Source organism: Elgaria multicarinata, chromosome 9 (assembly GCF_023053635.1).
Source record: "Elgaria multicarinata webbii isolate HBS135686 ecotype San Diego chromosome 9, rElgMul1.1.pri, whole genome shotgun sequence".
NCBI lineage: Eukaryota > Metazoa > Chordata > Lepidosauria > Squamata > Anguidae > Elgaria > Elgaria multicarinata.
In genome coordinates this window covers 53,680,600-53,706,130 of record NC_086179.1, presented here as the reverse complement: position 1 = coordinate 53,706,130, position 25,531 = coordinate 53,680,600, and the positions used below count along the sequence as shown (strand labels likewise).

The 25,531-nt window shown below is 43.9% G+C and overlaps 1 protein-coding gene across 2 annotated transcripts in view; it reads left to right on the top strand.

The window, feature by feature from the left end:
* Positions 1-25,531, top strand: part of TPH2 (tryptophan hydroxylase 2) — a 76,388-nt gene that overhangs the window by 12,699 nt on the left and 38,158 nt on the right. For both annotated transcript variants that reach the window (XM_063134761.1, XM_063134762.1), the window contains exons 6-8: positions 9,481-9,677; positions 13,727-13,862; positions 16,201-16,327. In XM_063134761.1, coding sequence (XP_062990831.1) covers positions 9,481-9,677; positions 13,727-13,862; positions 16,201-16,327 — 460 coding nt within the window. The remainder of the gene's footprint in view (positions 1-9,480; positions 9,678-13,726; positions 13,863-16,200; positions 16,328-25,531) is intronic.

Genomic DNA, 25,531 nt, shown 5'->3' with positions numbered 1-25,531 from the left:
TGGTTATAGGCAGAAAGTGTCTTTATGGTGGTCACAGGGCAGAACTAAATAATGTAGGAACAGCAAGCAGCTACCATGGGCCTGGTTGCTTATATAATTTTGCCAGTCTTGAAAACCTAGTTTCTTTGGGTCAAACTACACGTTATGTTAATTACATAGCATGTAGCCGATCCCTCTCTTGCTATTCTCCATAAAGCATTTATTGTGTGCTTATAATTCTTTACTCATTGTTGTTTACAGGTTCTTTAGATGATGTCATGATACTCCAGTTTCACTTCTGTTTTTTAATAGCACTTTCCTGGGTTTCTTTCTAGAGCGAGAAAATGGAGTATTATTTCTGAAAGTGAAAGAAAAGGCGTTTTTCTACTTATATAATTTCAATAATCTGCTATTGTACACTGCCACCCAGAGGTTATGCAGTGGAAAAGCAGGAAAGGAAAAGTTCTTTGTGTAGAGCTCAGATCTCAAAACAAAAAACCGATACAGTGATTAACAGCCTCATGTAGGAAAGCCCTAAAGTACTCACAGCCACTGAATACCATTTTTGGGCAGAAAGGCGTGGTATAAATTAAACAATAAATAAAGTTATGCTGGCATATCCCTGATTCTATTCCTGTGCTGGGTCTTCAAAGACAGCAGATCTCCAAGATTAGTTGACATGGTGGACTTAGACCAAATCCTGAAGGGTTTCAGATGGACTACATTTTGCACAGGATTGCACGCTTTCAGCACAATCATATTCATGGCTACTCAGAAGCAAGTCCCTTTGAGTTCAATGAGGCTTACTCCAAGGTAATTGGGTATAGGACTTAAGCCTTCATAGCTTTGCAACTAATAAGATAAATTCCTTCTCTTCCAAATGCTTCATTTTTCTTTCCTTTTTAAAATAAAAGATATTGTCTTTGCAGATCAAGCCTACATTGTGAATTCATTACCATCCCCAGGAGTTAGTAAATTTCCAGCACTACCTACAAATACCTGCTGATTTGCAATTTTCGTGTCACATAGCTTTCCAAGTCAAGCTAATTCCAATCATATTCTCGTTTTATTTGTAATGGGACAAATTCTTCACACTCCAAAGAAGTTTTTATGTACTTTCCAATTTTATGCTTTGGGGTGGGGGGGATCATTTTTCTTCTATGCGGTTTCTAGTCTGTCTCTTTGTGTTTTCTAAATACAGAAGTATGATAGGGTGTGTGTGGGGGGCATTTATTTTCCCCAGCAGAGGCGAAAAAATCCTTGGCAGGGAAAGAGCATGCTTAAAAGCCCATAAAAAGGCTTTATGTTGTGGGTATATATAAAGCTAATAAGGATGCAGCATGAGAAGAGGGAAGGAATTTGTACCCTGTGAGCAGAGGCTGCCGTTTTTCTATCTGTATAGATCACCATAGTTCTATTAGCATTTTATATGGATATGTATCTCCTAAGTGTTCCTGGCCAGGCTCCCTTTGCATAACTGTGTTCAGCTCTGGTTGTACTTGAGTAGTTTCAAACCAGCCCGAACTATTTGTCTTCCCTTGCTACCCTGCTGTGATGCTTCCCCCACCCCCTAAACTCAGAAGAGGAAAATGGGGAAAGTTTAAACCCGTGTACAATTTAGCTTAATTAACACAGGCAAATGAGCAAAAGCTCCCTCTGCATTTGGACATGGGAAGCCTAGAGCTAGCAACAAGCCTATATTCACCAGTTGCTGGGGAACATGGGTGGGAGGGTGCTATTGCACCATGTCCTGCTTGTGGATCCCTCGTCAACGGCAGGTTGGCCACTGTATGAACAGACTGCAGGACTAGGTGGAGCCTTGGTTTGATCCAGCATGGCTCTTCTTACATTCTGATGTTCTAAGCCTGTCTTTAGCAGCGCTCATTAGATCCCCAAACTGTATTTCTGGGGTTGCTTTGACCCTAAAATATTGTTCCTTTTAGCAGGTCGTCAGCATCACTGACTGCCCCTTCTCGTCTTATTGTTGAATCCAACAAAATGGGAAAGCCCATAGGGTGTGCCAAAAAGCAAACGCCATGAGAAGCATCATTTCATTGGGTCATACTGAATTTCCCTGAAGAAAGACCCGTATGTGATCCAAAACGCATTGGAATGACTGGTTTTTGCTAAATAAAACATCTATTTTGTTTACCCCATTGCCTTTGGGCACATCTTATTGGTTCCCCTAATTGTCAATTGCATTTATTTATACTAGGGTGACCATATGGAAAGGAGGACAGGGCTCTTGTATCTTTAACAGCTGTATAGAAAAGGGAATTTCCGCAGGTGTCATTTCACAACAGTTAAAGATACAGGGGCCCTGCCCTCTTGACCAGATACAAAAGAGGGCAGGGCTCCTGCAGCTTTAACTGTTGTGATAAAGAGGGAATTTCACCAGGTGCTGCATGCATACAAATGACACCTACTGAAATTCCCTTTTCTATACAGCTGTTAAAGATACAAGAGCCCTGTCCTCCTTTCCATATGGTCACCCTATTTATACTGATAGCAATATTTTATTTATTTATTTATTTATTTACGCATTTTTATGCCACCATTCAGCCAAAAAAGGCTCTCACGGCGGCTTACAAAAGTATTTCTTGACAGTCCCTGCCCACAGGCTTACAATCTAAAAGACATGACACAAAAGGAAAGGGGATTGGGAGGGAGGAGGAGGAGGGGGGAAAGGAAAGCAAATTCAGGCACTACAATCTTAGTTGCAAAGTTCAGCAGTGACAGTTGACAGCAGCAGGGAGGGGGCTCTGAGCTGGAGCTGGACCCAGGCATGATGGAGAGGTGCTTGGCTGCTGCTTCCTCCCTCAGTGGTGGCCTCTGCAGTGACGGTTGGTAGCAGGAGGGAGGGGGCTCTCAGCTGGAGCTGGACCCAGGTACAATGGAGAGGTGCCCGGCTGCTGCTTCCTCCCTCACTAGCCATGCATTGATTGATTACCTAATTTTCTCATCTTTGGGTGTGTAATTTATGTTTATTTTAATGATTCGGAACCATCCAGGTACCTTACAAATGAACTCAGAATTGGGTAGCTTACAAGTTCCTTAAAGAAACTTCCATCTATACCGCCTTGTTTTGAGCTAGGGCTGACAGGTCTGGTAAGTGAGCTAAAGAGTAGGCAGGGATTAGTTCTTAAGCAGAAAGAGGCTGGATCTTGAATCTCTTTACCAATAATAATAATAATAATAATAATAATAATAATAATAATAATTTGTTACCTGCCTCTTCCTCTGGATCAAGGCAGGGTACAACACAAATACAAACACAATTAAATACATATAACTAATTAAAACATTTAAAACGAATACATTATTAAATATATGTGGCCTTGGTGGGGAAGAAACAGCATTCTGAAAGGGAAACTCTTTCATTTTATTATGCTAAGCCCTGTCTTTGAAAATGAGTTCTGAGTTATCTCTTCATGAGGCTAGCTCTGACCAAACTAAGGCTCCTCTTGTGGAATAATTAGCTCTATTCTTGGTTATGGCCACTGACTGTAGCTATTCTGCTCCTTGGGCCAAACTTATCTATCTCTGTCTATCATCTCACTATCTTATAATTTTATAATTTATTATGCGACTTCCTTCAACCAAGTAGACTTTCAAAACAGCTAATTTTGAATACCCCTTTAAAGGGCAGTTATTATGCTCATAGATATGAAATACAGAACATAAAGATTTTCAGAAAAACTATAATTTTGCCAAATTTCCCAACAATTTTATTTATTTATTTATTTATTTATTTATTTATTGCATTTCTATACCACCCAATAGCCAAAGCTCTCTGGGCGGTTTACAAAATTCAGACAAGAGTGACCAAAGAAAAAGAAAAATCCCTGAGGTAAACGAAGGCTGAGGTTTTTGAAACTTCCTAGGTAACGGCTGTAAGGACTTTGGCCTCAGGTTGCTGAAATGAGCCCCATCGCTGTCATTGGCTTAGCAATCAACATGCATGAATATTCCAGCTGCACAGAAGTGGTTAAAAAATGGCTGTCGGTCTGCTAAGCCTGGGGACCAGATGGGGCTATTGGTGGGAATGGATGCAGAGGAGGCAGCATTATAACAATCAGAGCCAATGCAAGGTATTTTCCTGTGTGAGGAGTTCTCCCCACTCCCTGTTCCATGTACAAAAGCCAACTGGAGTGATAGTTGTATCTTTCTTCCACACTGGCAATGGGACAGCATCCTTCATCACACCTGAAGGCAGCAGGCTAGGAAAGGCTACGTGGCCTGCAGTTCTCCCCTTGCTGCTGCCTCCTAGCATCTCTGCCACCTGAGGCAACCACCTCACTCTGCCTCATGGCAAGGCTGGCCCTGATCACAATCATAATAAGCTTGTGGGGCCAATCTAGGCAACATACAGGACACATTCTTAATTTCAGCCTTGTTTCAGGGCTCTCTATGTACTTAGCATATTTTTAAAATGTGTTGTGGCATATAAATCTATGAAATAAATAATATCGTCCATTCACTTCCGTAAATAAATAATACCATGCATTTGTCAGGAACTTTCCTGCCCCCATCCAGCAGAGCCCTTGATGTAACTGCTTGTTCTTGGTGAAAGAAAGAAGTGAAGGCGGGAGAAAGGAAAGGAAGACGATTGCACTTAATGAGAATTTCCAGGCTGAATAGGCAGTTGCAAAGCACATTAATTCCAAATGATTCTGTCTCAACAGGGGATACCTATTATTGGAGTAGCTTCTATAGTGAGGGCTGATATCAGATCTTGCATCTAAGAAACGTCTGGCACACACCCTGCTTTACTGGAGACAGAAGGAGGGAAAGCTCATTCAGGCATCACAGAACTTGACAGTAGGAGGCCCAAGGCTCCCGTCAATGTATTGTTCTAGTCCTTTTAATTTTCAAAGAGCTTTATGATGGTTATCACATCCACAATGACCTGATAAGAAATGTCATTTTCCAGGTAGGAGGCTGAGGCTGAGAGACAAGACCATGGCTGTCTAGGGATTTGAAGGGCTAAGCAGGGATTTCAATCTGACTGAGCATCCCAAGACAGCATTTGGCATTCACTAGGGTGACCGTCTGGAAAGGAGGACAGGGCTCCTGTATCTTTAACAGGAAAAGGAATTCCAGCAGATGTCATTTGTATGCATGCTGCACCGGGTGAAATTCCCTCTTCATGGCAACAGTTAAAGAGGGTAGGGCTCCTGCAGCTTTAACTGTTGTCATGGAGAGGGAATTTCCTTTTCTATACAGCTGTTAAAGATACAGGAACCCTGTCCTCCTTTTCATATGTTCCCCCTAGCATTCACCCAAATTGTAACAGCATCTTGAGTGCGTTATTTTTAGTTACACCAACTTGGGAAATGAGGCATCAATCCAAAGCAATCCAATCAAAGCTTGTAGAATGGCCTATAGAGGGGAATGTTGGGGAAACCTCTTCCAGCCTGAAGGCCAAATTCAATTTCAGAGCAACTCTCAGGGGCCGCATACTCCTGTGGTGGATGGGGCTAAAGCCAACATACCAACAACAACAAAAAGTAGCAGCGTATTTTTGATTAAAGCTCTTATTGCCAATAACTAAACGTTTCAACTATTTAGAATAAAAAAAAAACATGCAAAAGTTGGAAAATCACCAAATGATTGGCATTCAGAGGAAAGTGGTGTGGCCAGGAAGAGGGTCATGCCAATCTGGGGAACAGGGCCAGATTTGGCCCACAGACCTGCGGTTCCCCACCCTGGTTCTATAGCAATGATTAAATGAGTAGATGGTGTTGATATTGGCAAGAAATGTTGCAAGAGGTGACCACTTCTAACTTTCCTGACTCAGGGTAAGAAAATAAAATCCTTATCTTGATCTCTAACTTAAGTCTTCCTCCATCATCAACCCAATCATGCAAGAACTAGTTACTTAAGACAGAAATATCTTCTGGAGAGCCACTAAAGCAATGTACTATCTGGGAGGGGTGTCTCAGGACACTTTAAAATGTCACAGAGAATGCTGGAGTGCAACTAGGATGAGAATCCTGTGTCACACTGCAACGATAGCAGCCCAAATCTGAGGCAGAAAGAGAGATACCATCAGCTGCAGGAGATTGTTTTAAGAAACCGAACACAGGTCCCGGTGTGTTTTAGCAGAATGTCTTCCTAAGGGACAATGTTTTAGAATTGGCTCTTCTTATGTTCTTACTGATGGCTTTAAAAAGGGGTTGGATATATTCCCGGAGGAGAAGGCGGCTATCAATAGCTACTAGTCATGTTGGCTATGTGCTACCTCCAGTATCAGAGTCAGTAAGCCTATATACACCAGTTGCTGGGGAACATAGGCAGAGAGTGCTGTTGTACCCGTGTCCTGCTTGTGGGTTCGTGGTCGACAACTGGCTGGCCACTGTGTGAACAGAGTGCTGGACTCTTGGTCTGATCCAGCAAGGCTCTTCTTATATTCTGAGGTTCTAGAATTCCTTCTTAGGTATCTTGAGAAGAAGCTACAGATACCACCTAGTCTTTGAAACAGGTTTCAGCTATTATAAGTATTAGGGTGATGTCTGTTGCTTCCTGTTTGTTTTCAGAACTATTGTTTATCGAGATTGAAGATTTATACCCTGCCTTTCAATCAAGGTGGTTTGTAATTATCCATTACCGCCCCCCCCCCCTGCAAACCTCCCCCCCACCACACACAACCCAGCAGCCATGGTCCTTTGGCTGATGAATGGGGCAGATGTGCTCCCCTTCCATTCTACAATCCCTGGCGAAATAGCAGCTGGAGCTACTAATATGTACAATTATACAGATGCCTTTATCTGCATTGCCATACCTATAAGGCAAGCCTTTCTACTTAAGTGGCCAATGACATGAACTAAGACTGCATTATTATGGGGAGCTACTCTGTCTTAATTATAGCCCTTACATATGGCTTACATTCAGCTATGCCTGCATGTAGTGATGTTGCAATTCAATAACCAATGAAATACAAGCTTAAACCCTTCCTGTGCAGGGCTGGTGTTACCATTAGGCCAACTAGGCAGCTACCTAGAGCGCAGACCTCAGAGGGGCGCAGTACTGCCCTTTAAGGGTCACAATTTTATACAAATTAGCTATTTTAAGAAAAAACACAATAAAAGGAAAATATAATAGTTCAGAAACTCTTCTTGAACAGTTGAGTCGAAGTAGGCAATTTGGGTGTGTGTGCAAGTAGCTCGCCTTGCCTAGGACACAAAATAGTCTGGCACCGGCCCTGTTCCTGTGCTGTAAACTCAAAAAGTATTTCTATGTAGGGCACTCTTTTTCTCTCTTCCTCAACTCCTTTGCTTGTTTTGTACTATGGGGAAATATTAACCTACTGTATGTTTTTTTTTGTTTGTTTCAGGGCTACAAAGCTAACCAAAACCCTGCATGGGAGGAGTAGAGGAGGAGAATTGGTTTCCCAAAAGACATAGTACAAATGGAGAAATTAGCCAATAAAAGTAGCCCCAGCATAGTCTATGGGAAAAACTCCTGACAAAACTTGTCAAACTGTCAGAGGTCACTCATCAAACTTTAAATTCCTATAAATAAGCCATTTCTTACCCCTTTTACCTCAAAATCCTCAAATCAATTTCTCCTTCACTGCCAAGTTTCAGATCAATCCTCTCAGCTGTTTTCTAACTAAAAACTGTAGAACTGACTGCTCCTTAATTTCTGGTTATAATGGTGATCTGGGATTTGTCCAACTCACCCTTGACATAGGGCTACAGCTGTGTTCCTATAATTAAAAATTTGAGCAGCTCCCTTGGATTATGCACAGCTGATTTCAGATCTCTTGGAGGGCACATCTCAGACGATGCTGTACATTGCTTGGGGCAGCAAAATGTCATGGGCCCGCCCTTACCTCTGCCTTGTACAGCAAAATCCAGCTGTTTCTAAGAAATGTACTTGACATGTAAACCTGTAACCTGAAGGCTGTGTGGGGAATTAGGAGTAGCAGGGAGCCGGTTCTTCGTAAACCACAGCCTAGAAGCTCTTAAATGCATGCTTACAAAGAGCTCCATCACACCAGTGATTTAGTGAACTCTTGTCTTGCCTGGTGTGTGGATTTGCAGCAAGGTACTCACATGACTCCATGCCTGTCTTGTTGACACCCCAGCTCTTCCCCAGCCTTTTCCATCTTTTCCTAGATCACCTAAAGTCTGGATAATTTTCTCTAAGCATGTTTAATGTGCCCTTAAGCCTCCATGTAGTGCTGTACTTTCACTTTTTCCTTTGTTGGGTGTGTGTGCTGTGATGGGAGTCTTGCTGTTGGCTTGAATAATTGCATCAGGTCCTGGCAGGGAAAAGCTCTCTCCCAGCAGCCTGCACCAAGCCTCAATATAAAACCCAAACTTTGCATCCCAGGCTCGAAAGTGTTTTTCAGAATCATACAATGCCTGAATCTCTGCAGAGACAGGATTGTACTCCTTCAATGCCCTCAAAGAGCCAGACTAAAGGGTCATTCCATTTTTGCCAGGCAGAAACGCGGTCTGGTTGAAGTACTCATCTGACAGAACCTGCATGTATATGTCTTCTTAAAAGGGGGGGAGGAGCAACCAATGAACTGGAGGGAGAAAGAGAAGGGGCAGAGGAGGAGCAAAGCAAAGCAAAGCAAAGAAGCGAGAGAGCAGCATATTCAGGTGAAAAGAACTGTAAGCTTGACATGCTTACGTATAGGAGATAAACAAACACGGAGGCAAAACAGGGAGAAAAATTATGTGTGATGGAGCTTATAATGGACAGTGAGCTTCTTACTCACCACACTAGTTGAGGATTTATTATTGACATTTAGCACGCTATAATTTCCCACATTGGCATGAGGCAACAGCAACGAAGCTGCAGCTAGGCATGGAATAGGACTAAAAAGTAGTTAGTCCTTTTATTTTTTTTATTTCCCGCTTTTTATTGTGAATATCAACAAAACAGAACAGAAAATGCATCGTGAAAAAGAAAAGAGAAAAAACCAGAAAATTACATATATAGCAATATCATCATTTTTCCATCATGTGTACCAGTCATTAAAAAAAAAGTGGGGGAGAGAGAGTTATAGAAAGGTTTCAAGAAAAGCAGACCAGATATCCGTGTATTTATCCACTCGCAAGTTGCGTCTATATAACACCTGTTCAAAAGTTGAAAGTGTTATTAGGTCCTCAATCCATTGCATTAAGGGAGCATCTGTCCTTCCAACATGATAATATAAGACTTTTAACTGTCATAAGGGCTCTGAAAATCCATTTGTGTTGACCATGTGTTAACTTCCAAGAAGCAGGTAGGTAGTTTAGTAAGACATGCCCATTGTTCCATGTTAAAGATTGTTTCAGCACAAAGTTTATCCTTATTATAACCTCCTCCCAAAAAGGGACGACTATGGTGCTTTGCAAAACTTATCAGTAAGTAGTTACTCCTTTTAAAATATGAGGTTATGCCCATGTTTGGGGGTTGGGGAGGAGTGGTTGTGGGGCAGATGTAACTGGAAGACCTATTTGTTTTCAGAACTATTGTTTGTTTTGTATTTTTTTCCCTTAGCGGCCAGCCAATCCCTAGAGTGGACTATACAACTGAAGAAATAAAAACTTGGGGTGTTGTTTTCCGAGAACTTACAAAACTCTACCCGACTCACGCTTGTCGAGAATATTTGAAAAACTTCCCTTTGCTGACAAAGCACTGTGGCTATAGAGAGGACAATGTCCCTCAGCTGGAGGATGTGTCTATGTTTCTTAAAGGTAAGAGTCCAACTTGGCTTCTGGCTGAGCAAGGTGCTGCGACAATGCCAAATCATGGCCTGATCCACACACTATTAAGATGTCTGCTGATTTCAGGAAAAACTAGGTCAGACTGTTGTGCCACGACTCTGGGCAGTATCCATTGCTAGCACTTCCCCAGTGCCAATCATGTTGCACTAATGGAAACAACCACTACCACAATGGGAAGCTAGTGCTTGATAGCACAACCCAAGACACGAAGCCCAAACTGGCGCTTCTGGAATGGGACACGTCAGTGGAGCTCCCTTCCACTAGCTCCATTGACTTGTCCCATTCTGGAAGTGCTAGTTTACAATTGCGCTATCAATCACACTAGCTTCTGATTGCAGTAGTGGTCATTTCTGCTAGCACAAGGGCAACATTGGATATTGCCCTCTGCCAATGACATGTGGGTAGCTCCATTGTTGTCAGTGGAAACACTCATGTGTCCATGGTTTTAGGATTGCACATGAGCCTTACACAGATATCACTTTTCAGCAGCATATTGAATACTTTTGTGCTAACATTAGGTAAGATGAGATCTGTGATAAATAATATTAATTTGATGGAGGAAAACATTAACCACCTTGCTCCAGGCTTTCTATTCAACTGTGAATATTGCTTATCTCCCAGTTGTAATTTATCTCCTGGTCCTCCTCCTCCTCGTCTTTTGGAGAACTCTGTTTTAGGGCACAATCCTATACATGTCTAGACAGAAAAAGATCTTACAATTCCCAGCATTTCCCAGGCAGCATGGGAAATGCTGGGACTTGTAAGACTTTTTTTCTGACGTAACATGCATAGGATTGTGCCCTTAGGAAGCAATCCTATGTCTCCTAGACAGAGTCTGGGATTATGTAGGATAATTCAGATTCCTGGATTATCCAGTGCTCCAACCATGGATCCATGAAGCTGTGCTCCCTGATCACCCCTTCCCACAGCCAGCTTGGAGAAAACCATGCTGGTTGCCTGTCCGAGGTCACAAAGGTGGCGTGTTGCTGAGTGGGAAGAGGAGGGGACTAGGGAAGCTAGGATACACCAGATCCTCAGACCTCCACAGCCTCCTTCCCTTCTGCTCCAACATGCTCAAGCTAGATGGGCAGAAAAGCCCGTCCAGCCAAAATGCAGAGCAGGAGGAGTGCCTAGGGGATAATCACCTCTCCTTCTCCTCCTGCTTTGCATTAGATACCTGTAAGGCTCCAAGTTTGGTGACTTGCAGGAATCTTTATAGGGTTGCACCCTAATTAGAATCTATTATTTATTTATTCAACTTTGATCCCACTCAACACTTCCAATATCAGGGTAAGTCAAAATACTCTTCCCTTCTTTTATCCTAACAAAAGCTCTACGAGGTAAATACGTTGAGAGAAAGTGACTGGCCCAAAGTCATGCAGTGAGTGTCATGGCTGAGTGGGGATTTGAACTTGGGAGTCCATCTTGATGGCGGCATATCTGTGTCCTGGTGATGGCGCAAGGCCTGAGCTCCAGCATTGGTGCTTCTTCCGGTTATCCTCAAGGGAAGGAGCACAACTGCAGACTTTGGGGAAGGAGAGGCTGCTGTGCCTGTGCATGTCATTCAAGGTGTTGGGGGGGGGATTGGCTTAATTCCCCAGGTGCTGGGGGTGGAGCCTTTTTGGGTTTATTTTTTTTAAGAAAAATCTGTAAAAACAGAGAGAAAAAACAGCAACAAGGAACAGGGCATGATGGTGCACAGAGGCACGGAGGTGGTCCAGTGAGTAGCCGCCCGTCCAGTTCCCCTCTCACCCAGTTCTTTCATTTTAATTTTTGTACTTTATTTTTTTTAGAGAGATGGTCAGCAGCTGTTCAGTTAACTGGCCCGCCCCCTCCCCTGTCTAGCTGATGGTGACCAATCAGGGATCACCATCAGCTGGGACCCATCTCCGCTGCAGCTCTGGAGCGAGGCAGCAGATGGCAGATGCCATCATCACTTTGCTCCAAGTAAAAAAAGTCAAGTTAAGTGCCCAACTTTTAAAAACCGGAGCATTGGGGGTTTGCCTCTGTATGGGTTTGGGATGGTGGCTGTGTCATATAGATGACCTGCCGCCGCTCTGAATCCACACCCGGGCAAACCACTCATCAAGATGTACCCTGGGTCTCCCTAGTCCTGTCCATCATATGTCTTTACTAAGACTGTTACCTTCCATAATTTCCAAGTGATACCATGTGGACCAATTGATTTCAGTTAGTTTTGCATTATTCCTCCTCCCTCCCTATCCCTTCCCCCCCCCCTTTGTGTCATGTTTTTGAGACTCTTTTAGGTGTTTTTTTTTAAATCAGTAAGCCACTCTTGGGACCTTTTTGGAAAGCAGGGTACAAATGCTTAATAACGCCCCACCCCCACCCCAAAACCAACCCAAAACTTCATTGAAATTGATTGCATGCAGCACTGCCCTGTCTGTAGAAACTGCTCTGGGAGTGCTTTGATGAGAATCCCTGCCCTTTTTTTTAGCTCAAGAAGACCAGGCAGACGCCCAGCCTCTTTGCTCTCACCTCTTCATACAAATCAACCTGATAGCTTGTGATCACTCATTGTCCTGTGTCCTGGATGATCTTTTGCTTTTCAGGTCCGAGAAAGTTATTAGTGCTGCCTTTTGCAGTGATTCTGAGAGCCTCTATTTCTAACAACCCAACACGTTTAACTTGGGTTGGGGGCAAGAGGGAGACTCCCCCCCCAAACCCACCATTACAAATGCAGCCAAGTCACAGCAAAGTATAGTCATAAGAACCCGAGGATGAATTTTCAATTGAAAATAAAATATAGAGCCTGGCTTGAAAGGCTAACCTGCCCCCAATGTCCACTGCTTGCTTTGTTCTGCCTCTATGGCTGCCAGCACTTAGCGTTAATTGGCTTGCTGCTCTTTGAGCCTGGTCCTATCTTTCAAAGGTGCCTCCTGCATTGTTGTCTCAGTCCCTGAGGAATGGCGCTGAAGGATGATTCCTTTTCTCTTTGCTTGAAGGTAGAAAAGCACTCCGAGGTTCAAAAGTATTCTCTCAACCAAAGACAACGGTAATATGTTTGGGTAGGAGACTGAGCTTGGATCCTTTTACAGTAAACAGTAACTAATGAGATGAGAAAGAGGTTTGGAAGGAACCAGCCTGTTCAAAGTCAACAAAGAATGTGGAGGGATGCTTCTGCCGCAGAGACCCTCCCTTAAAATGGAAGATGTGTATATCTGAATTTGTATCAAAAAATGTTATTCTGAACTTTTTGATGTGTAGCAAACAACCCCACATTTAGCTTAAGTTGAGTTTCTAGATTGTCAGCCACTGTTCTAAGAGATTGTACGGTGCCCAGTCTATTTTAGAAATAGTTGGTGTTGGTGGAGATTTTCACACAAAAGGCTGCCAATAGAACTCCATGAAGTCCCCGAGGCCCCATTTCCACATAGAAGCCAATCTATGACCCTGTTCAGACAACACACTAAACCATCCAGGCTTAACCACAAAATGGTTAATGGAATGCATGCATTCTGTTACCCATTTTGTGGTTAAGCAGCATGGTTTAGCATGTTGTCTGAATGGAGCCATCATGTTGCTACCATGGGTACACATAGAAGGAAAGTGCTCTCCATCTAGTTTCATTTTTGTATGTACCTGCATGATATACACAACAGGGAACATGTATTTGTTGGGCACTCATTTTAACCATTTTATGGCTACACTAAACATAAAATGCTTTGCTTATATCTGTAATTAGCATAATGTATGAAGTGACCTTGAAATTCTTCCTTAAATCCAATATCATACCTAAAACAGGAAAGTGATTGGTGATATTGGCACAGTAACTTTGGTGTTTCTCCTGCTAATAAATGATCTCCATCAGTTCATGAGTTTCATTTTGCTAAGAACTTTATAGTTGGGACATACAATGTATGAATATGAATATATATATATATACAATGTATGAATATGAATATATATATATATATATATATATATATATATATATATATAATTTGTGTTTTGATTGATGGACATATGCACTCAAATAATTTTTGCTTACACTTCAGAAAGGTCTGGCTTCACAGTCAGACCAGTTGGTGGATATTTGTCACCCCGTGACTTCTTAGCAGGACTCGCCTATCGAGTATTCCACTGTACGCAGTACATACGCCATGGCTCTGACCCTCTCTACACTCCTGAACCGTGAGTATCATTTGTCATGACTTTGTATTAATTTATTGCTTTCGTATCCTGCCTTTTCTCTATGGAGGCATACATTATTTTTTCCCACACCTGCCCCCATTTTGACCTCATAACAACCCTGCAAGGTCAGTTATCCTCTCTCTCTCTCTCTCTCTGTGTGTGTGTGTGTGTGTGTGTGTGTGTGTGAGAGAGAGAGAGAGAGAGAGAGACCCAAGATCACCCACTGAGTTTCATGGCTGTGTGAGGTTTTGAACTGCGTCTCCCCCATCCTAATTCAAACTCTAAACACTACACCAGCCCTTTCAACCTGGTGTCCTCCAGATGTGTCAGACTGCAATTCTCATAATGCCTAGCCAGATGGGAATGATGTGAGTTGCAGTTTGACACATCTGGAAGGCACCAGGTTGAGTTGCTCTAATGCTCTAGGTAACTAGGTAAGTGGGCCTATATCTATAGGTGTGCCTCTAAAAATGTAAAATATAAATATGACTAACATGTTTGATTCAGGTTTTTAAATTATCAAGGCTTGTTTTTAATAACTTACACCCAAGATTATTTTAAATGTTTTACTATGTCCTTCTTCATTTACAATTTTTGTTTTCTGAATTTGGGTTCAAACTAAAATGGCACAAAGTAGCTTTTGAGTTCATTGTAATAATTAATCAGAAAGAGGTGGGGACTGTACTGAAATGTTGCAGTGTGGAGTGTTCTGCTTCAGTGTTCCTTCCTTCCTTCTTTCCTTCCTTCCTTCCTTCCAGCCAGCCAGCCAGCCAGCCAGCTGTGCCTTCTTTCAGTGTTGTTGATGCCATTCCATTCCCCCTCTACCCTGGTTTTCTTCCCAACAGATACTCAGTGTGGGGTTTGGGAAATTGCACAAGTCTTGTCTCTTCCACGAAGCACCACTCTAGTCATCTTGCAGCAGCTTTTGTTGGGTCTCTTTTCAGCCCTGCTACTTGAGAACATTTTCCTTGAACAAATGTACAGCAAAGAGTGTGTTCTGCTGCTCAGTTTGTAACCCTGCTCCTGAAAAGAAAGGTTACCATAGTACATCTAGTTCCAAAAGCACTGGAGGTGATGCTGCTGTACTCAAGAGTGTTCTTTCTCACATAGAAGAACTCTTAGCATAGTAAAAGAGGGGGAATTGTTAGGTGGAACTTATGCATGAACTTATCACATGCAAGAGCATTTGGATTACTGTTCATCCGGTAATGAGGTGGCCTTGTTTCCAATGGTCAAGCCTTTTACAAGAAGCAGAAGGTGGAAGTTCAGAATCGAAAAAGAATATGGAGTCTTTAAGACTGAAGCTCTATTCATAATCCCCGGATGACTGTTTCTATACTGTCAGAGAAAAATGAGTACAGAAAATAGACCAGCCAGGAAACTCCTGCTTGCTTCATAACTACCCATTGTCCTATTCATGCATAGCATATTACTTGCGTACATGTCTGCGATTCAGTGAATAATAGTAGGTGGATTGAGGTGAATAATACAGGCACATACTGTACTAGTGAGCCATGCTGTTTTGATGGGGAGGGGGCATCAGGAATATAATGGGGAGCAGAGTAACATTCAAAAAGCTACAATGGACTCTGATGTGGGAATACACACACACACACACACACACACAGAGCCCAAATTATTTTGCTTGAAAACAGAGACAACAGGCAGCTTTTTAAAGTGAAGCACACCAATAAGGATTAAGAGGTCTTAAATATATAGAGAAGGATTTTATTTCTTTTGCAACTGAGTGGTTCTGTCAGATTTCATGTCATTCAGAGCAAAATATACTTCATAGAAGACAAATGGTGGGGGACTGGATTGGAAGATTTAAAAAGAAACACGCAGTGGGCAGGATCCAACTGTGTCATTCCGGTAGTGCAAGTGATGTCGTGCTGGCAGAACTGGAGAAGAATCCAACTAAAGTTACGTTTGTGTAAGTGCAGTTCCGCAAGTGGTTGTGTAACTCGCTGTGCAACCCGTTGTGCATAACTCTTGTGCAACCTGTTGTGTTCTCAGTTGTACAATTGCTTGCACAACCGGTTGCACAAGCATAATGGGCAACTGTTTGAACAATGAAGCGGTTCAGCGGAGCTCCACTACTGCTATTGGAGTTGGGGGAATGACGCCCTTGGATACTGACCAATGTTTTCCAAATGCGAATCAAAGACTTATTTTTGTAAACAAACCTTTTCACAGTTATGACAGTCAGGTGGTTTTCTTTTCTTTCTTTTTTTAAAGCAGCACTGAACTAATTCGGGATTGATGACGAGGTTTGAATGTGTTCTGCCTAATGATATTTCTATAAATGTACTAATTTTGCATTCTAATTCTGTGGCAGGGATACATGCCACGAGCTCCTGGGACATGTGCCTCTGCTTGCTGACCCTAAATTTGCCCAGTTTTCCCAAGAGATTGGATTGGCTTCCCTGGGCGCATCTGATGAGGATGTCCAAAAACTTGCCACTGTGAGTCACTAAGTTTTAAAGTGTGAGTGTTCCTTGAGGCTTAAGAATCTGTCACATTTTTTAAAATGCAGCACATTTTTCATTGCAAGGACCCGGCAGGCCACCCACTACTCTCACCCTGACATACACAGACCCTTCCTCCTCGGACAGGCCTAGCTAGAGCTAGCCTTAGTGTGTGGTTAAAGGCAGTGGAGTAAGTTGCCCACCCCTGAATCTGGGTAGATATATATTTGGGACTATGAGGTTTTGGCTCATTATATTGTGCTAGTTTTCCCAGTGTGCCTTTACAAAGGACATTGTAAGTGGAGTCCATGGCTTTTATGGTGACATCCACTGTGGAGACAGAGATGAAAAACAAGCTGCAACATTAAATTGTGAAAGTTGGTTTCTTCATTTATTTCAATGTCACGGGAAGCACCCTGCATGCAGTGGAGATTAATGCAGCACAGTTCTGTCTGCCTTGTATGAGTGTGCATTGGAGCTCCACATGTGCATTGGAGCTCCCCGTCTGCAATGAATGCCTGGATCAAGAAGCTACGGGTGTGCATGAGAAACAGCTCTCTCTTTCAAATCTTTTCTGCAGGGAGTCACGTAAAGACAAAACCCTGGCATTGCTTAAGTCTTTGAGCTGAATTTATGGCCATTGCAGCAAGAAATACATTTCTTATTTATAAATGGAGTGTTTGGAAAGACTATAAATATTGAAGGAACTCTGCAGTGCCATTTTTCCAGGTAGCTTTAGAGAAGGTTTTAAAAAGTCATGGGGAGGAAGAGTCAGAAACATTTCTGTAAATGTATATGGGGATGGATTTGTGAGTTTCCCTTTCCCCCACATGCAATCTTTTAAATCTCAAATTCGTTCTGTCCCGTTTATGAAGATACTTGCAAATATTGTTAAATCCTTATTCAAACAAACAAGCAATCGACCCAAACAAAATCCTCAGCTATCCCTAAGTGTATAACAATGCAGCAAGCAAATAGCTAGTGTGAAAGCACTTCATAGTATGCCAAGTCCAATAGATTGGTTTGATGTGTGAATACACCGGCTAAATCTACACTCAGATAGTTTTTAGAGTGATTCTGTTTAAATCTGGATTTTCATGAAATCTGGTTAGCGCCACCCCAGGGCAAATGGTAGCGATTAAAGTAATGTATATATAACCAAACCGCACCCCACCCCCCATGCTTGGCACTTGAAACCGCATTCATTCGAAGGTGGGTGGAGTTTTGCGAGTAGAAATGAACATCATCAACTGCACAGGTGCAGGGCAGTGAATGAGCAGAGGCTTCCTCCCCACCCCTTTTCTTCTGAGTAGACATATTTTGCAAACACCCACCCTTATGTCCACTCTTCCTTAGCAGGAGGGGGAAGGCGCCTTTGGGGGCAATGGGCAGTTCGTATTGTTACTCTCCTTTCCAGCTATGCTCATTTGTAGGAGCGCAGCTTAGAAACAATTGGCTCACCCCACCCCATCTGCCCCTCTCCACACTCACATGCTCATGAAGTGCAATGGAGGCCTTCTTCCAAGTAAACATGTCTCACAACATCTGCCCTTGGGTCCACCCTTTCTCCAGAGGAGGGAGAAGGCTCCTTTGGGAGCCATGGGCAGTTACTCTCCTTCATAGCTATGCTTGTTGGGGTCCACACAATAATAGCACCACTTCCTTGCTGCCAATCAACATTGCTCCCGACACCAGCTGCACAGAAGGCAGTTCAGGTCACATGGACACTTAAGCCACACTAAAGCTGCAGTGGCAGGAAAATCCACCACAAAACGAGTTTGCAATAACGTGGTTTTTAAAAAGTCATGCTTGCTACTGAGAAGGGTGTGTGTCATCTGCCATGATACTCTGGTGGGCACAGTAGAACTGGAGCAAAAGCCCCATGTGATCAAAATTAGTTCTTTCTAATTACTCTATGGCAGTGATCAGCAGTTCTGATGTACATTCAGAGCCTCACACACATTTTGGGGGCTCAAGGCATTGGCACCTCAAGCCCCCCAAACCCCACAATTTCACTCCTGCGTGGTTGCGCCACATTGTCCCCATGCCAAGGAGTGTGCGTGGGGTTTATGCGTAGCATTGGGGGAGCCTGTGCTGCTTCCGCTGCCACTACTGCCCATCCCTCCCTGGCTTTCCCCCCCTTACCTTGTGGGGATTGAAGCCAAGGGGACGGAGAAGTTTTCACCCAACAAAAGGGAAACTCTTCTCCCCATACTGGAGGCAATATGGGGGTGTTCCAGTGGCCATTCAGGCAGATGGTGACCAATCAGGGCTCACCATCTGCCTGGCCATACCTCTGCCTCACTCTGGACTGGCGATAGATGGCAGATACACTGTCCTCACCTCACTCCAGAGAAAAAAAGTTGGGGTAAGTCGCGACATCCTTGGAGCTTTGGGGGAAAGCCCCGGGATGGTTCCACAGTCGCTGCTGCATCATATAAAGCAACACAGCACCACCAGGAAGCCACCCCAGGGCTTTCCCCACATATAGACAGCCCCCAGGTGCTTCATCATGTTTTCTTCAGTGAGCTGAAGCTGAGCTTGATGCTTCCAATGGAAAATCCATATGTCCATGGATATACATAAGCCTCTGGAGCCATGGGGCTTTAGATCACACCCAATATTTCTAATTTGGAGGAGAGAGTGTTGCAGCTCAAAAATGTGCGTCTGACAGTATTGATTGATTCGATTTATATGCCACCTTTCTACAAGAAAATGGTACGCAGGGCAGCTTGTTTGTAGAACGTCATGACTTGTGATATTTATGCTGTTGTCGTGATGGGTGTGCTTCATCCTCACCCTTTATTTGTTGGTCTCAGTATGTGGGTCAAGACATCAATGCCCATTGTTTCAGAAATGGGGAAGGCAGCATTTTGTATACCATCGCTCTGTAGCTTCTTCCTCTGCAGCACTATCTGCAAATCTGTCCAATTAAAGAAATTGCTGTCAGGAGCTAATTGGCTCCATTAAACTCTTTCAAGTCCCCCCTCCCCCACTTCTTTGAAGCTGCTTTTCAACCCCTGTCTCTCTTATGTATTAAAAACTTCAGCCTGTTCTTTTCTGTTTTTGGTAACATTTATTGTGACATATTAATCTAGAGCTGGGGAATGAAAACGAAACAACTTCTGCTCTTTTTTGCTGGCCTGTGTGCAGAAGCGGGAGGAAGTGGAGGTTTTGCAAATGCTTATAGAGCTCATTTTTATAGATATAAATGACTTAGCCTTGACTGAATGGTACAGGAAGCCAATGCTGTGGCCTTTGCTTGCATACGCCAATAGAATTGTGTGAATCCAAGGAGAGCTTTGAACATTTTCACTCACTAAGGGAAAAATAAGTAGCATTTCTTCCGGTTAGCTCATCAATTCGATGAATTTGTGGCTTGCTTAAAGTAACAGTCACTGTGGTCAAATCATTAGATTCTCCTAGCCTTTCTTGAGATGTTCCAGCTCTTCCTATTCACGAAGTGCAGCCATTTTGGTTGCCTCTCCCTGCTATCACTTGTTGCCTCTCCCTGCTATGCCTTGTTAACATATTTTGTTAGCAAGTTATTAGAGTATTGTACTTCAGATATCCCCAGGGCATTTTCTACAAGCGCTTGAGGAATTCCATCCTGGTGAATTCCAGGGTTGTGTTCAGCCCTGACCATCCACCAGTGGAATGGAAGGCACCGGCAGGAAGGCTTCCCCTTCCCTATGTAGCCCCCCCCATGCACCCCCAGAGTTGCCTTGGATGGTTGAGGGACCCTGTAGAACAGACTTGGGAAGTGCGTGGGGCAGTGGCGGCTGGTGGGATGGAGGACAGGACAGACATTCTACTGTCAGAGGAGGGCAGGAGAAGATCATGTGTGGCAATTGGCAGCTGCATGCTATGCAGTGGAGCAAAAGTATCTGGTTGGGGGGGTATTTCTCTGCCACATGTGGGTCAGGGTGAGGCAGAGAGTCACTGCCTGTATTCACCCCAAATATAGAGTCACCTCTGACCTGGGAGGCTGCAGGGAGTAGGAGAGCAAGGGGAAGTCCTATCACATGCCCAGGAGTCCACTCACGTGACCTTGGATTTGAGCTTCCTGAATGAATGTGCGGATTGCTATGCAGCTTGGAATCCAACACTTTTCTGAAAGTTCTACTGAACATCTTGGCTCAAAACTCCCGTATTAAAATGCATTTTAAAATGCATATTTGGAGATCATAGAATCATGGAATAGCAGAGTTGGAAGGGGCCTACAAGGCCATCGAGTCCAACCCCCACCCTAAAGCATCCCTGACAGATGCTTGTCCAGATAAAATAAATGAATTCCAAAATCTATACTTAAATGTGAGTGCATGTTGTTGTTGTGTTTTTTTAATGCAGAAATAGAACAGGCTTATATGCATGAACACATGCGAAAGGGATGCAGGCCAGAAATAGCCTATTCCATCCATTGCTACCTAGGTTACATTTCTCGGTGTGGGAAGTAGATGTCCCACTGCTCTAGTGCACATGTAGTGCATAGCGTGTTATTTCACGCAGTGCAGCTGCTGAGAAGGAATACATTGAACTGTGATAGCATATTGTCAGTATGTCTTTCAAATAGATCTCTAACCAAAAGAACAAATGCTGCTTTGGCTTTTAAATTGGTGGAGCACCGGCTGTTTCAGAGCAGATGAATACAGCCCCCAGCAGACAGAGTAGAGCCGCCAGAAATATGTAATGGTGGGTGGGGGGTGGGCAGTAATTTTTGGCCTGACAGTAGAGGTGTTATAAGTGTGCCCCTCTTTTCATCTGTGAAATTTTAAACCAAGATCATGCTTCTTTTCACTAAGAAAAAGTTGAAAACTTTACTGTGAACAGGGTCTAAATATACAAATATCAACAGTGGATCTATTTTTAAAAAAAAGATTTGTAAGCCAATGGTAATTTGGGTAGTATTACTAGTAAATGCTGAACAAATTAAAATTGACATGCCTGCCAATTATGATCTTGAAGGAATAATAATCTCTTCTGCAATGTAGGGTATAGTCTCAACATCAAATACCATCCTCTGGATAATGGCTATGGCATCAACATTTCACAGGTAACAGATGCGTGGTGAAATTAACCTGTGGGCTGTCTATATGTGCTCAAAGCCCTGTGGGGGCTGCGAATCTGCATTGCATCAGTTATATGACGGAGCTGCAGATTCACAGCCACCATGTGGTTTTTCCACAAAGCTGTGCAGTAAAAAAAGTCAGGGACGTTTTCGGTGGGAGCGAGGTCACCCCGGCTCTTCCACTGTCTGTCCTCACTTCGTGGCTAATTCAGGGGCAGTCCTTGCAGAATCCAGGAAAAGGCTGGGGGTCGATTCCAGTACCCAGATGACCACCAGAAACCCTGTTCTCCATCCTTGGTGTGGGGATTACCTGATGCCACCCTGGGTAAGCGAAACCAGGGTGTTTAGAAGGAACATGGTGCCACCTCAGTGCTGTAAAGGCAGCCCCCTGAATATACAGTGTAAACGTGGCAGTACTTAGCAATGGCTAAGAGAACAGTGGTTTGCTTAAGTCAGCCTTCCAGATGAGCTGGACTACAGCCCCCACCATCCCCAGGCAGCATGGGTAAGCTGACTGGGATAATGGGAGTTGTAGTCTAATATATCTGGAAGGTGGCAGGTTGGGGAAGGCATTGCAATATATTAATGGCAGAGGAGAGGGGGGATTGAAACCAGGCACTTCCAGTATGCCACCCTCGCACATGAGCTGCACAACGTGCCAGTAATTCATCTGATGAGAAAGTTGATTCACCAGCATAACCAAAGAACAATGTAGGAATGTACAATTATGGCTCTTTGCATAATGGGTTGGGCTTGGGGAAGGAGGGACGGAGACCTTCCTATGCATATAGTCTCTTCACACCATAGCCAAATACATAGTTGGTGTGTAAAAAGCCAAAGGTTGAAATTGGGTGTTCAAGAGTGCCCCTGAGGAAGAACTTGTTATGAATGATCTTGGCCTCAATAACACTTCTCTTGTATACCTGGAGGTCTCCTGCTTTCCTTTCCCCGCAATTGGTGCCTTTTCATTTTACCCACTTGCACTTTACAATTTTAAAAAGAAAAGAAAAGAAAGAAAGAAAGAAAGAAAGAAAGAAAGAAAGAAAGGGAAGCCAGTGTGCACATTCCTTGTTCAGCAGCTATTTTCGATTTGTTCATGATCTCATTTTTATCCTGTGCCCTCAGCACAAATGCTCTCAGGGCAACCAATAAAACAGTACGATATATCAATAAAATCAATGGACGGTAACAAGTGGCAGAAAATAAAACACAACCAATCAACTCATATGCTGATAAGAGGGAGCTTGAAATGTTCAGTGGTTTAAAAGGCCTAAAAAGTTTGCGGGAATAACTATACAGAGGCTACATCAGGGCTCAGAGCCCTGCAGCTTGGCCTCACCAGTAGTGGTACTTCTACTGACCGTGAAATACCTGTGAACAGTACATGTGTTTCTTTACTTACTCACATTGCAGAGACACATGGTTGTTTTGCGTTTTTGACTGTGACTCTTCAAGTAAGATTCATGGATCAAAACTATGGTGAGATCCAGAAGTTCCTGGGTGCTCACAGATGTTGCTGCAGCTGAGATCTGTGATTCCCTCTTGAAAAACATTACTCTAACTGATGAGAACTGGAAGTATAAGACACTTATACTTGCCTTATATTCAAGGTGTATTCAGCCAGGCCGGCCCTACCATTAGGAATTTTCTGCCTAGAGGGCCAAAATAATATGGTCAGCCTTGGGTTCTATGCATTTTACAGGGTGGGATAGTATTTGTGGTTCTCCATCAGTCTTGGGCTAGCCCTGTCAGACGTTGAAATGGTGTAGTGGCTAAAGAGCCATTGTGGTGTAGTGGCTAAAGTGTTGGACTGGGAGTCAGGAGATCCAGGTTCTATTTCCCATTTGGCCATGGAGACCCACTGGGTGACTTTGGACTAGTCACAGATTCTCAACCCAACCTACCTCACAGGATTGTTGTTGTGAGGCTAAAATGGACAGAGGGAGGATTATGTATGCCGCCTTGGAATCCTTGGAGGAAAAAAGGTGGGATATAAATGCAATAAATCCTCATCCTCATCCCCTTCCTCTGACGTTTTCGTAGCCAAATGCTTCAAATTAGCAAAATCAAATATGGTTGCTTCCTTATGCTACAATCTTATGCATCTGTACCTGGCAAGAAGCTTCATTGAATGAGTGGACTTATTTCTGCACAAACACGCATAGGATTGCTCTTCATATGCCTCCCTCTCTACACCCCATTTGATTACATGAATTCCATAATTGAGGCATTGATCTGTAGTTATAGATTAGATGGTGACTCTGTATAGCTAACCTCAGCTCTCATTTACATGAAAGGGGCCTATGCAACTGAACTGAAAACAGGATGGCATCCAAATCCTGTAAAAAGGGGTTACAAAAAAAAGGCACAGATGTGCAAAAATATATGATTTGATTGTATAGTTGCTAAAAGCTTTGGATTATATTATCTTTACATTTAAAGATGCTGCTTTTAAATGCCAGATCAGTGCATAATTGTGGATGAGGCAGCCGATCTGGCGTATATAACCGAGACCTGGGTGGGTGAGCAGGGAGGAGTTAGTCTCTCTCAGATATGCCCACCAGGGTACTGGGTTCAGCATCAGGGTAGACCTGAGGGTTGGGGAGGGGGGATTGCTGTGGTCTATAGGAATTCTATCTCCCTCTGCAGGCTCCCTGTCCATGTGACTACTGGTCTGGAGTGTTTGCACTCCAGAGTGTTTGTGTTGGGTCAGCGGGACAAATTAGGGATTCTGTTGGTGTACTGCCCACCCTGCTGCTCAACAGACTCCCTAGGTGAGCTGATGAAGTTGGTCTCGGCGGCACTGCTGAGATCCCCCAGACTGTTGGTTCTGGGGTATGTCAACATTCATGCCGAGGGCGCCTTATCTGGGGCGGCTCAGGAGGTGGTTGTGCGGACCTGTCTAAACACCTTGTCAACATCCTCGAGCTGTACCAACTGAAAGTGCTGAGGGCACAGGATAAAATCTGGACAAGGTTGAACTTTTATTAGCCAAGAGGCCTGGTTTTGGCACAGAAACAGCCTTGGTCACCCTGTATGATGACCTATGTCAGAAGAAAGACAAGGGGAGTGTGACTCTGTTGATTCTCCTTGATCTCTCAGCAGCTTTTGATACCATCGACCATGGTATCCTTCTGGAACGTCTGGCTGAGTTGGGAGTGTGAGGCACTGCATTGCAGTGGTTCCGCTCCTACTTGGTGGGTCGGCTCCAGAAGGTGGTGCGTGGGGAACATTGCTCCGCCCCGTGGACTCTCCAGTATGGGGTTCCACAGGGGTCGGTCTTGTCCCCCATGCTGTTTAACATGTACATGAAACCATTGGGTGCAGTCATCCGGAGTTTTGGAGTGCGTTGTCATCAGTACGCTGATGACACGCAGCTCTACTTCTCCTTTTCATCTTCATCAGGTGAGGCTGTGGATGTGCTGAACCGGTGCCTGGCTGCCACAATGGACTGGATGAGGGCTAATAAACTGAAACTCAATCCAGACAAGACTGAGATTCTGCTGGTGGGTGGTTCTTTTGACCAGATGGTGGGTGTTCAACCTGTTCTGGATGGGGTTGCACTCCCCTTGAAGGAGCAGGTTCATAGCTTGGGGGCTCTCCTAGAACCATCTCTATCACTTGAGGCTCAGGTGGCCGCAGTGGCACGGAGTGCTTTCTACCAACTCTGGTTGGTGGCCCAGCTACGCCCCTATCTGGACAGGGATAACCTAGTTTCAGTTGTCCATACTCTGGTAACCTCAGATTAGATTACTGCAATGCCCTCTACATGGGGCAGCCTTTGAAGATGGCTCGGAAGCTGCAGCTTGTGCAAAATGCAGCAGCCAGATTGATAACTAGAACAAGGAGATTTGAACATATAACACCAATTCTGGCCCACTTGCATTGGCTGCCTATACATTTCCGAGCCCAATTCAAGGTGCTGGTTTTAACCTATAAAGCCCTACATGGCTTGGGACCACAATACCTGATGGAACGCCTCTCCCGACATGAACCTACCCGTACATTGCGCTCAATATCTAAGGTCCTCCTCCGAGGGATGCTCGGAGGATGGCAACAAGGGAGAGGGCCCTTCTCAGTGGTGGCCCCCCAACTGTGGAATGATCTCCCCGATGAGGCTCGCCTGGCGCCAA